The sequence below is a fragment of the Protomyctophum bolini genome, assembly GCF_963924005.1.
Source record: "Protomyctophum bolini genome assembly, chromosome: 14".
Lineage (NCBI taxonomy): Eukaryota > Metazoa > Chordata > Actinopteri > Myctophiformes > Myctophidae > Protomyctophum > Protomyctophum bolini.
In genome coordinates, this window is record NC_137875.1 from 17,548,612 (window position 1) to 17,562,097 (window position 13,486).

General features: G+C 42.3%; 1 protein-coding gene across 1 annotated transcript; it reads right to left on the reverse strand.

Annotated features, from left to right (window-relative positions):
- Nucleotides 1-3,126: 3,126 nt before the first annotated feature.
- mcmbp (minichromosome maintenance complex binding protein) lies at nucleotides 3,127-13,111 on the reverse strand. Its single transcript, XM_080781408.1, has 16 exons — nucleotides 12,944-13,111; nucleotides 12,579-12,670; nucleotides 12,238-12,378; nucleotides 11,739-11,780; nucleotides 11,035-11,124; nucleotides 10,733-10,862; nucleotides 10,297-10,448; nucleotides 9,654-9,751; nucleotides 9,385-9,557; nucleotides 8,929-9,052; nucleotides 8,053-8,170; nucleotides 7,740-7,905; nucleotides 7,061-7,194; nucleotides 5,221-5,385; nucleotides 4,618-4,706; nucleotides 3,127-3,864 (listed from the first exon to the last, which is right to left on the reverse strand). Exons 1-16 carry the CDS (start codon nucleotides 13,002-13,004, stop codon nucleotides 3,738-3,740), a joined length of 1,902 nt encoding a protein of 633 aa, XP_080637534.1. The 5' UTR covers nucleotides 13,005-13,111; the 3' UTR covers nucleotides 3,127-3,737.
- Between the last annotated feature and the right edge of the window lie 375 nt (nucleotides 13,112-13,486).

Here is a 13,486-nt window from a genome sequence, read left to right on the forward strand (position 1 = left end):
CGTGCTATGAGCTTGTAGATCTGCTATTTTTCAATAGATAAAGAATAACATAATGCTTAAAACACCAAAAGGGGTTCCCCGTCCTGAATGGGATAAAGCCTAATGACAGATGTATTTTTGTGACACGTGGCTGGACTGTCCTGCTTTGTGGACAGTGCATGGTGTTGTGGGCTGGCTCATCAGTTACTAAACCTGCTGATATTGTCTGGTGTTGCCAAAAGAGCTTTAAGACTAGAGTGGGAGAATAATAGTTATGTTAAGGCTTTAGCATAAGAGGAATGGGTGTATTTTTTTTAAAGCAGTTCATGAAAACAATCTTCATTCAACTGCAAATGGTGGAACTGCTCCACAGGAGCAGAAGCTGTTACCTAAATTTAAATCTTTAAAAGGATCATTTATCTTTATTAACATTCCTATGAGATTTGACCACAATGTTAAATCCTTTCCTTTATATGCAAAAGCTGTCATATTGTCTTACTTTTGCTAGGTGAGATTTTCTTTCTTTTTTAACACCAAGTGCTTTTGAAACCAACCTTTCATTTGTCGTCTGTGGTTGACTTTACCCATGAAGATCCCGTCCACAGATAATGTACAATGATTATTTTTGATGAGAGGTTTAAATGTATGATTGCACTGCATTAAGCACATTTTCCAACATTAGTATCACGTCCTTATGAATGTCTGTGGTTGTACTTCACTTCTTTAACAGCTGACTGTTGTCATGTTTTTCCATGGTGTACTCACATTTTATTGATTAAAAAAATATTTATTCTTACCATCTTCAGGTGTGGTACTCGGTACAACAAACATAATTGGGGCATATCAGTAGCTAACTGGTTATTGCATTAAATATTTATTAAGAAAAGCCAATCAGGATGCAGTATGAATAATGTGAATGACCTGTTTTGTTTAATGGCTATAGACTATCATTCAATTCAAACCATATAACTCAAAAGCAATACAGCCTCATCAGTTGGTGTTGTGACTTTATATATTGTCAATGACTTCCATGAGATGGGGAGAGGGAATAAGAGGTTTTGTCCAAAGCACTTTACTACTTTTTATTGGTTCAATATTTTCGAAACAACCCATAGATGTAAAGGGTGTTCAATAGAGCGTCGTAGTCCCACCCCCTTTCAGAATGGGGCCTATTAAATAATTCCCCATAGGCTTTTCAAAAAGTATTTAAAGACGTTTACACCGCGAAGCAAAGCCAACTGGGCTCGTGACAAATCATGACAATAAACACAATGTTTTGGGCAGATCAAATAATTAAAAAGAAAATAATGTGAGCCGTCTGAAGTGATTGGTGCTGTACTGTATATTCTACTGTACGAGCCCTCTTCCCTGGCCTGTGTGCGTTAGGCTGCGCAACATTAACACTTGGTAGTGAACAAACGCTATTTTCGTGCTCTGACACAGCCACACACCCTTTTAGCGTTTAAAAATATCGCAGAATCAATGGATCCTGGACGGCTTGATCTAGGTTTAAAATAATTCATATATTCTTATAAACCTTTATCGGAAAAATGAATGGCCGATTTTTCAGTGGGTCTGTAAAAAAAACACACCCACTGCTATGTTCTACCTCAGGGATACTCAAATAGATTTACCTGTGGGCCACATTACAAAAATGGCAAGGGGCCAGGGGCCAGTAGATAAAATTACGACATTAATGATACTTGATAAATTCTCTCTTTCAATTGCTTTATTTTCGCAAAATGTATCAAAGTACAATGTGCATGCACACAATATGTAAATAAATAAATGTGTTACATTTTCTTGCATAAACACAAAGAGCTGTTTCCATAACTGCACAAATTATTGCACATAACATGAGTAGCTGTTATAATAACATAATAACATAACATGAGTAGCTCTTTGCCTGCCTGCCTGCCTGTCTGTCTGTCCATGAGTAGTTATTTGTCTGTCTGTCAATGAGTAGCTGTCTTACTGTCTGCCTGTCTATGAGTAGCTGTCTGCCTGCCTGTCTATGAGTAGCTGTCTGTCTGCCTGCCTGCCTGTCCAATTGTCCATGAGTAGCTGTCTGTCTGCCTGTCTGAGTAGCTGTCTGCCTGCCTAATTGTCCATGAGTAGCTGTCTGTCTGCCTGTCTATGAGTAGCTGTCTGCCTGCCTGCCTAATTGTCCATGAGTAGCTGTCTGTCTGCCTGTCTATGAGTAGCTGTCTGCCTTCCTGTCTGTCCAATTGTCCATGAGTAGCTGTCTGTCTGTCTATGAGTAGCTGTCTGCCTGCCTGCCCAATTGTCTATGAGTAGCTGTCTGTCTGTCTATGAGTAGCTGTCTGCCTTCCTGCCTGTCCAATTGTCCATGAGTAGCTGTCTGTCTGTCTGTCTATGAGTAGCTGTCTGCCTTCCTGCCTGTCCAATTGTCCATGAGTAGCTGTCTGCCTGCCTGTCCAATTCTCCATGAGTAGCTGTCTGTCTGCCTGTCTATGAGTAGCTGTCTGACTGCCTGTCCAATTCTCCATGAGTAGCTGTCTGTCTGTCTGCCTGTCTATGAGTAGCTGTCTGCCTGCCTGCCAGCCAGCCAGCAAGTTGGTTAACAGAAAATAAATTGTTATGGCTGAGTAAAATAAAATACAATAAACACAATTTGCCTGAAAATAGATTACCCAGCTATGACCTTTTTCATGAAAAAAAATTAGTAGTGATATGGCTGACTGAGTAAAATAAAACAATCTACCTGAAAATAGATAGCTATAAGTGAAGAGCAATTTCCTCAATTTCCATTTCCGCAATTTCCATTTCCACCATTTCCGCAATTACAATTTCCGCAATTTCCATTTCCAACTATTAATGGCAGCTGGGTTTCATCATTCAAATAAAATAGAATTCTGTCCGTTTAGCTATAAAATTATGTCAGGGAATAGGGATACAGAGTATATATCTTTCATTTGCATTGCATCTCTCCCCCCCCCCAAGCTTTTATTTTCGTTCGAGTAATAGTACAACTCTAATAGTATTACTTATAATGTAATTAAAGATAACTTCATTCAGATTTATTTATTTTTATTTCATTTTCCAGATTCTTTTTTTTAGATTTTCATTGGTGGGCCAGTCATAATGGTCCCGCGGGCCTGAGGTTGAGTATCACTGTTCTACCTGATGCATGGCAGCCAGTGAGCATCTGCGTTTTAAATGTCATCCTGCCAAGTAGAGCAAAATCACTACCAAATGATCTAATGGTCAAGTTTTGCTTAAGTTTATTGACAATGCACCACATCAGAATGCCCAACATGGCTGCACCAAATCTTTAACACCTTGGCAGCATTTGTCAAATAGTGACGTTAGTGCAGGAAAGAAAATATATTGAAGGGAATAATTATCTTGCATACCTCGCTGCTTTATTTACATCGAGACAAACAGTCAAGCTAATCAAGCGATATGAAACGGAAATTGGTCTGGAAGAACATATGGAAAATGGTTAGCTTTATATATTGTTAGAATCCCACTAACAGTATTTAAATTGAATGTAAGGCTTCGGTGATGCATGACAATTATAGACTTACAGTACTATGTGTGCACCTAACCCCATTAATACAACTGTTATGTTATGAAAACGGCACCAAGGCAGAGCACAGCGTGAAGGTGGAAAAGACAACATGAACTATTTTATACAAGGAACAAAAACATTTATTTTAAGCACTTTGTTTTCCTTTTCATAAGCAGTATCAAAACATGTTTTGTCATTTTTCCACATGTGGCGCGTTAGTGGATCATGGCTCGTTGCCGTTGACACACTTGGGCTGTTCCGTCCTGCTCATCCTCTGCATTTCAACCTGTTTGGCCCTCGTCCAAGCTTCCTGTGAAAGACTGCTCTGTCCCAGGCTGAGAGACAGCAACCTGAGGATGATGGTAGCAGGAGTTAAAGCCTCATTAAGACCTACTGAGACCAGGCAGATTCTACAGTCTTAAAAAGGTCTTCTAAATTCTGAGTTTTCTGGAAAAACCTATATTTCAGTGGTCAAAGACCCCCAGAATTATATGTAATTGGTTGCAGACCTCAATCTCAAAATATGTTGTTTCATTGACACACCAGAAACAAAGATTTTAGTTAAAAGCGTTCACTGGGAAAGAATATATATTCAAAGATTTGCGCCACACTTAAACAAAGCAGATCTACAAGCTTGTAGCGCGGCACTCTGTGCTGCACTACGAGCTTGTAGATCTGTTATTTTTCAATCGCTGAAGTTTAAACGAATGGTTAAACGCTAAAGCGACAGATGCGCTCCCGTCCTTAATGGGTCAATGCCTCATTTATACTTCCGTCTCACGACAGTCACGTGCTGAAAATAGCTAACAACCCCTTGTAGATCTATTTTTGTAGATCAATTTTTGGTTGCATGTGTCATTCATGCTCATTTCCTCATGTGAATGAGGATTTTAGGATAGGCAAAGAATCTACCACGGCAATGTCACAAAACCCTACGTAGTTCCATGAGACAGCAGCCAAAATATTCTTAACTGAGTGTCAACCATTTTATTCTTTGTTATTTGGCTGTATTCTTTTTGTAATATCGTCAAATTTGATCCACAGATCAAGTTGATTATCAAAGATATGCCATAATGAGGTGGAAAGTGTAAACCACAGCGCACCTTGCTACCACAAGCAACCTATGGAGGTCTTCAGCAGAAACACTCTGGGGATCGTCCTTCCGCATGTCTACGAAGTCGTCCTCAACTGCCTGGAAACATATTGAACTAATTAGTGTGCAGAATGATGACTGAAGGCAAGAATTAAAGCATGGTCTCTCGCCCCCCCTCCCACACCCAGATGGTCATTTCCAGGTTAGTTCCCCCTTTTCTATGTGAATACTGCTATCAACTACTAGACCATACATGGGCCACATGCGGCCCCCACCTTCACTTAATGTGGCTTAAAATCGGAATACTGATATTGATTTCAGCTTAGATATAATTGATTTAGTATTAATGTTCATAAAGTTAACAAGTATATAAATGCATTTGAAATTTGATAAAAATGTAACTTTTCAGGATGCTAATTCAAAAGTAGCTCAAATTAGCCGATCTACAAGCTCAAAACACGTCACATTGCGACGCGTTTTGAGCTTGTAGATCAGCTATTTGTGCTACTTTTGTGTGACAGAATGACAAAGTTGGGCATTAATTTACAAAAACAAAAAAAATACAGATATTAGAGGTTTAGACCCGGTAATGAAGCTCTCCTATACATCCCACCTTTGTGACCTCATCAGAGATACTGTAGTCCGCGGCTCGGGCCACCGTCAGATACAGTCGGAAGTTGTTGAGCCGCGACGGCGTCAGCATTTGCACGGCGGTGGCCAAATACTCCTCCAGGTTGCCTGGGCTGACCTGGGGCTGCATGTGAACCTGACAGTCTGACTGTGTGGTCAGGACAAGAGGAGGAGGAAAAAAAATATTTTACCCCCAAACACATGCATTACTGAGCTCTCCCCTGGTTGGCAGAGGGAGAGTAGCGCCCAGGATTACAATTTAGGCAATTGGCACCGGGTGAAAACAATGTTACAAAATTGTAGGATAAATATTTTAATAAAGAAAGAAATACATATATATTTTGCCATTATCATACCCCAAAAACAGGAATTATGTGGTCAACGAAAGTTTTGTCTCATTACTATATTTTTCTGGACACTGGTCCTCTTTGGCTGTTTTTGTGATCCGCCGACTTCTCTAGTGCCAACAAAAAGACCATGTACTTCTGACCTGTACTCTGCAGCCTGTGTGTTTATGTCACACTGCAGCCAAATAGATGGCCTAGTCTGACGCCTCTCCCAGGATTGTCCCTGTGTGGCGCAGCTGCCGCCATGGCAACTTGTTAGACCAACAACACAGGAATAGCAACACGGGTGCATTCCACAGGCTGCTCGCAACACAGTGCCACCCGGGCGTCTAAAGCCAGAGCGCTAGGTGGCGGAGCCTGCTGGGGACCAATGACTGTCGAGATGCCAGCATGACGTGGAGTGGAAAACAACCCCCCCCCCCCCCAGCGTTCAGCACGTGTCTGTCTCCCGGGAGGCTGACAGAAAACTCTATACACCCCGATAGTCCCTGAGTAGAGTGTATTGCAGCCGGCACCCATTTTTGGGGTCGCTGACCCATTTTTGGGTCGTAGGAAAATATCCCTTGTTTTCCTACAAATTCTTTTAGCATTATTTCGATTAAAGAAAAAATAAATATCAAAGAAAAATCTTTTGACATTTTCAAAAACAATTGAAACATTTGTCAGAAAATAAATTAAAGCTGTTATTTTCACTATTAAATAGGTGCTTAATCCATTCTGGGCGGGAACCCCTTTTGGTGTTTTACCCCCTCAGGCCGGGAATCCATTTTTGGGTTCTGTACAGTATGTACAGTATTAAAAAAATGTATGCTGCTATATAAATATTTGAAGTTTTTCAGAAAACTTAGGTCAGGCTTTAGAAGGCGTTTTTAGAATCGGCCTTAGGCCTAAAGTGATTCATTCATAATATTTTTTTGTACGTTTGGGTCCCAGGGAGAACCACTTTTCAAGTGGTCCTCACTGTTCAGTGAGTCTGTGTCTCAGAAGAGTGGGCAGTTCAGCCATACGTCCACGGTTAGGCAGATTAAAAAATAATACAAGTGTAGTGCCCAGGATTACATTAGATGATTGACACTGGGGCTAAAAAATGGGTTGAAAAATCGTGGGATAAAAATGATATAAATAAATAAAATAATATTTAAAATAAATATATTTAGATTTTTATTATCAAGAGAACGATGGCTCCCATTATCGTATTGCAACTTTTCAGGAATAGAAAGCCTGCAGTTTCTTAGCTTGGATTCCCCATCGATGATGTCACTGGTGGACGGTTTTCTGAACTACCCACAGCCCTCCCATGACACACAGACAGAGTAGGAAAACAATGTGGCATTTTATCATGAACATTAGTGAGGACCTATATGAAAATTGGGTTCCCAGTAGGGAAGTGGTCCCTTAAGGGTCTCAAGCTAAATCATTTGGGAAGCACTGTCGCTAGAGCACATTGCTTTTGGTCCCCGGCAGTCTGTAACTCACCGGCAGCAGCGAGCGGGCCTCTGACGCGATGAGCACGTTAATATTGCAGGGGAATTCCATCTGGTGGTAGTTGAAGTCATAATCAACCTTCTGCCATGAGATCAGGTTGCCAAGGGCAGTGATGTTCTGCACACCTACAGCACAAAAAACAAACCATCGTCTCTCAAGACTCACATTGCTGTATGACAGTACAGAACTTAACAGCGTTCATAAATATTAAAAGAACACTAAGTAGACTAGTTACACAGTACATACATACATAGTCTTTGGTGTGATTATTAGCCAGTGACACGCGTCTCAATGTCCTCCTCTAGTGGTCAACCCATTTAGACCCCAGAACAGATTCTACTAATGTCTAAATCAGGCAGACAGTTTTCTGGAAAACCTATGTTTCTGTATCAGTGGTTTTCACCCCAAAGATTATATGTAATTGGCCATCCTGAAAATATGTTGTCCCAGGGACCCCCCAGAAGCAAACATTTGAGTTAAAAACGTTTGCTGTGAAAGTGTATTTACTATTTATGCAAAGATTCGTGCAATGATTTTTTTTTAAATGAAAATGGCAGATCTACAACGAGCTTGCAGATCTGATATTTTTCAACAGCTAAAGTATAACATAATGCTTAAAACACCAAAAGGGGTTCCCCCTCCTGAATGGGTTAATTCCGACAGGCCTCACCTGCTGTGTCCAGCTGTCCCTGCTCTAGTTGGGTCTCGTCTAAGAAGAGGGAGGTATTCCTGGCCAGCTGCAGGATCCCGCTCACCAGTCGGTTGGCAGTATAGTCCTTCTTAGGCACCATCCGCAAGCGGTTCATGTTCTGGAGGCTCATGCACAGGCGGTACGACTGGCAGAGGGGTTAGAAATATTTAAAACCCATTTACCAAATGTGATGAAAGGGGGGCCACCATGTGTTATTGCATACTGACCCATGAAACTAATTTGTTCAAAAACAGGATATAAATAATGGTAATCGTAGCGATAGTTAACTCACACAAGGCACCAGGTTTTGGAGGGCTTGGTACAACTGTTCAGTGTACGAGTTGGGAGTAGGACAGCCACTGAGGTTCAATGCGAATTTTCCAAGTGGCAGAACATCTCGCCTGGCGTACCTGCAAGTGGACAAAAATGAACACCTTGGCTATTTTTGTTTTAGTAACAGTTACCATTCCAAAAAGAAACTGAAGTGAAACCGAAACAGCGCTCGGGTGGCACAGTGGTAAAATCCCTGCCTACCACCATGGAGGTTGTGCGTACGAATCCACCGTGGTACATCCGGCTTTGTCGCCTTGTCGGGCGGCTATGCAAACACAATAGGCCATAGTCACACGGCAGCCATGTTTGCATTGAAAAAGCAGCGTCGTGAGACAGACAGGTAGACGCCTCCTTCGGTTCTGGGGCGTCTGCATGGAGCTAAATAAAATCTCAAGACTAAAAATCGAATGATGTTTTTAGGCCGAATCACAGATTTGAGGAAGATGCTGCTAAACTTGTATTATATTGATAGTTTGATCACGTCAAATACTCTATCTTAAAATAACTAAAAATATCTGCCAAATATCTGCATATCTACAAGCTCACAACACGTTGCGCTGCGACGTGTTGTGAGCTTGTAGATCAGATATTTTCAGTGCGCAGCATGCTTTCAAGATACGCTGGGCTTCTTCTGGGAATCCAAATGACTGAAATCAGTCATGGGACTGAGAACTTTAATCCATGCGTACTCAAGTGAGGGCAAGCTTCCACGTTGGTGCCAAAATCACGTGATCAGGGGCTGGGGCGGCACCTGTCAGCAGGGAGTGATTAGGGGCTGTGGCGGGAGGAGTAGGACGAAGGCTCGCCCTGAAAGTAGGAAAGACTTTTAGCCTACACAGTGGAGATGAGGTGCAGGAGGAGGTACTCGGCCGCCAGTGTGTCTCCCAGGAGCAAGTGAGTGAGGTAATTCAACAGCTCCGTCCTCACAGAGGCCATGTTACTCAGGGTCGAAGATACAACTGGAGATGACAAAGAGGGATGAAGAGTTAACCCATTTAGACCTGTGGATGATTCTACAAATGCCTTCAAAATCTTGACAGTTTTCTGAAAAACCCAAGTATCTATGTCAGTGGTTCTCAAACATTTTCATGTCAAGGACCCCCAAAAACATATGTAATTGGCCGCCGAACCGCATCTGAAAATATGTTGTTCCAGGAACCTCCCAGATGCAAAGATTTGAGTTAAAAGCGTTTGCTCTGAAAGAATATATATTTAAAGATTTGTCAGACACTGTCAGAGGGTCTGTGTGGCTGGGGGTCCTTGGAATACAAGTTTGGAAAAACTGTCTTACAGGCACGGTTGTCCTCCAAAGCAGCAGGGGGCAGCAAAGGGTTGTTGAGGGGCAGGGGTTTGGCATACAGCATGTGAAGGCGAGGCACTAACGATGCAGGTGGGCAGTGAACCCTCTGCTCCTCTGCCGTCTCCATGCACTCTGCAGGCTCCAGGAGGGACGACGAGGCATCTCTGTGCAGCGTGGACGCATACGGAACAATGAGCCACATGAAAAGACGGAATCAAATCAAATGACACATTGAGACTTATTTCACAAAGGGGCTTTACTTCTCGTCCGCCAGTGCGCTGAGGGCAGGACTGACCGACAGGATCCCGTAGACCTCTAGAGTGTCGTTCACTTTGAAGCTGTCCCACCCTTCGTACACCTGTCAACAGAAGAGCCATCTTTTAAACCGCTATGGTCCTTCCTACGTCCAGCTTTTGGTGTGTGTTTGTCCTAACACAAACATTACATGCCATTGACAATGGACAATTTTGAGTGTTTGTGTAAACGCAAACATTGAAGACGAAGGTGAGGACGCAAATTATGACTGGCCGGAATGAGATGACGTATGATGATAAGAGTGCCCCTCACTTCACAAGGGTGTGATTTTTTTATCATCAACAGTGCAAGTGGTGAAAGGTGGGGGGTGGGGGTCTGAAGAGGTGATGCCTCAGACAATTGGGATTGATCGATTTCTTGACTCTAGTTGACCTGTATGTAGAGTGTTTGCTCAGTATGTGCTCAGTATGTTGGGTTGAGCTGATTTAAGTGAGTGGGAAGGGTTGTGGAGCTGGATCATGTCCTGAAGGTATGGGGCTGCAATGCCTTTGGTTGCCTTGTAGACCAACAGCAATGGTTGTGTACAAGCTACAGTTCAAACTGATGAGGGAAGGTGCCTCAAACCACCAGCAGGGGATGATACATTACCTTGACAAGGCAAGACGGGCCCTTCTCTCCTGGCAGGGGGAAGTTGAGGTCCAGATGGGAGGCAGACGTGGTCTGGCTCGAGGGAGCCTCTGTCTCCTGGCGCTTACAGTTGCCGTTGCCATGTGGCTCTGTGGGGTTATGACTCTGAGGACCTGCAGAGCCAAGGACAGAGTGTGCTGGCATTTTACAAAGAGACTGAGCTATATACATTAGACACGAAGGAGACGGTTTTACACACATTGAAAAAAGATCTCTTCACAGGAGGAGCCACACAAAAGGAAAGGTCAGCTGAAATAAGGAAGAACAGTTTTACCAAGTCTGTTGTTACAATGGTACAACGATGGAAGGCTCGTCTGAGGCCGAGAGTTTGCACAAAGTGAGGAGTGGACAATACTTCATATATATTTTTAATCTTTATGATACAAAGAGCTCATACCGTTATGTGGGTCCCTCTGTTTCTGGGGCTGTGTGTCCATGTCATCATCCTCCTCGTAGCTGCGTTTCTGTCTGCTGGGGATATAGGAGGTGGAGGGGACCACTCTCGCTTGGCTGGGGCAGGCATAACCGTGTGACAGAGTTAAGGAAAACTATGGACTAGCTAGCTATCAAACAAATAAACTAAAGATGGTAAAAAGAATACCGGTACTTCAAAATCCATGTTCTCTCGTTCATGTGTGAGCAACACATGCACCATCAACAGATAGCCATGTGAGGCCTGCCTGCTACAAATAAGGATATCTCTTTCACCCAGGGATTCTCTCCAGGAATAGGGACACAGTAGAATGTCTGCCGCTCTGAGGTCACAATGTCTTTGGAATTGAAATCCACCTGTACATAGAGTAAACTATGAGGGAGTATACTCTTTCAAACAGTTAATCCAAAAATGAAAATTCTGTCATTGTCTCCTTTCCTTGTCTGCATAACAAGTTGACCAGCAAAGCATCATATACAGTAACCGACCATACAATTAAAATGTATTAAATAAAATTACATACTGCCTTTGCAGCATAAACAAAGTCTTCTGAAGCCACACAATTGTGCGTTCACAATGACTCATTTGAGTCATTTTGGAGAAAGGTTAAAGGACAACCAAGGTTCCTGTTTGTGATCTTTTGTGGCCAGATGTAATTTCATGGGGTCCAGTAGGTCTATAGTAAATAAATAAAAAAATCGCTATAAAATTGTGTAAAGAAATACATATTTAGCCCCATGTTCGAATGCCCCCGCCCCCCTGTAAAAAATGGCTAAAAAGAAAGAAAGCAGCAAATGAAAAAAAAATGACACTAATCTTTTACTTTCTCTAATAACCTAAAACATGAACCTTGGTTGAAAAAAACTAAAGTTGTCCTTTAAGTTTGTAAAATTCCTTATTTCAACTGACATGAGGGTGAACAGTATAGCTCATGAGAAGAGAACATACTGTAATATATAAAATTACTTACGCCACATTCTGTGACATCTTTGTATTTGCCACATCTCAAACCCTGGAAATTGACAGAAAGTAACATCAAACACTGACAGAACCCATATCACAAAATGTAGAAAACACACACTAGAAACTGTAGGGATGGACATAGACCGGCTAGAATGTCTGTGATCATTCATATACTTCTTAAATTCTGTATCACAGGCATAGATCCCTTGCACCCGTTCCGAACTTTCACATGGATATGAAACTAGAGGACCATATTTCACTCCACGTCATTGGGTGAGTACAAACAAAGCATTTATCACATTTATCCCACGCATCTTTCATTTCTACCAGGACGGTTGCAAGGGATCTATTGCTCCTGTATGTGGAATACTGTGTGGAATAACATCGGAGACATTCTAGGGCTAGGGCTGGACAGAGAGAAGACCATTCCATTTTTGCACAGACTCAAATGAAAGCCTGGTACTGATCAGGCTAACCATTCCATGACGGATTAAGCGACTGCTTACTCTGGCATTTGTTGATGGGTCAACAGTCTCATATGCTCCCATGTAGAACTCTGGATCAAACATGTCTTGTATTAAACAACGGAACTTCACCAGGCTGTTGGGTTTCAAGTAGTGTAGGGGAACATCATTCAAAGATGGAACCTGGAAGTTTTAGGATACACCATATGAATTAAAAGCCAAGTCAAATATTATTATTAGTATTACTATTTTATATGCAGATCATGTATTTGATCAAAACCAATAAATTAAAACAAACATTAAGAAGGCGACAAGAGAATGCTGGACTGTCAAGTTTCAGTCCACTATCAAGTTATCAACGATGATTTTGTTGTGAGTATTACCAGGGTGTGAGCATCCTTTTCTTTGAGCTTCTCTTTGAAGAACTCCACTACTTGAACCTCCCATCCAGAGCTTGGATTGCTCTGAGAAGCAGCTGCAATTGGGGAAACACAAACACACGACACGAGTTTGTGTCCCACACACAGTGAGTAGATCCTGCAGTGTTTCATTTATTCAGTTGTAACTCTAAGACGGAGAGGGTACAAATGGAAACACACCGGGGTCCATATTTGGGTTAAATTACTCTACCTCGGTACATGTGATGGAGCATGGTGTTATAGCAGCATAGCTAACATTAGCCTCGCTACGTCCACATGAACGAGATAGCTGTCACACAAACAAAGTCCTGTTTGAGTCTGTTTCTTACCAAACATCTCTTCGACAACGCACAAAGCGTTGTTTATCCAGTCGTGGGTGGAAGCCATCATGGAATGGACGCTTCTGGAATGAATAGAATACAAATGAAGTTGATCTAATATCAAAGTAGTAGTAGTAACAGTTTGTTGACTCTGACTACTACTTTCTTCTTCTTCTTCCACGAGACAGAATGCTCTCTGGTCTGAGCTCTGAGGGCGGGAAACTTGCGTCACCGGTAGCAGGATGTAGTAGTGTTTTGGACACTGGAATCAATTGACTTTGCAGGTTGCAGATCCGGTCTAAGGCTGAAGTGGATACGGAAACGGTACGTGCGTACCGTACGTGTGCGTTCAAATGACCGGATACAGTTAGCGGGCCTAGACCGGATCACGCTGCTTCATTTAGAAAAGAAAACAGGCTTTCCCATAGGGCAGTGGTTTTCAACCAGTGGCCCGGGGACCATCAGTGGACAGTGGTCCTTGAGGTTCCAGCTGGTCCCCAGCTAAATTATGGAAAGTTCGTAACCAAATGGACCCTTATTAGATAATATCTA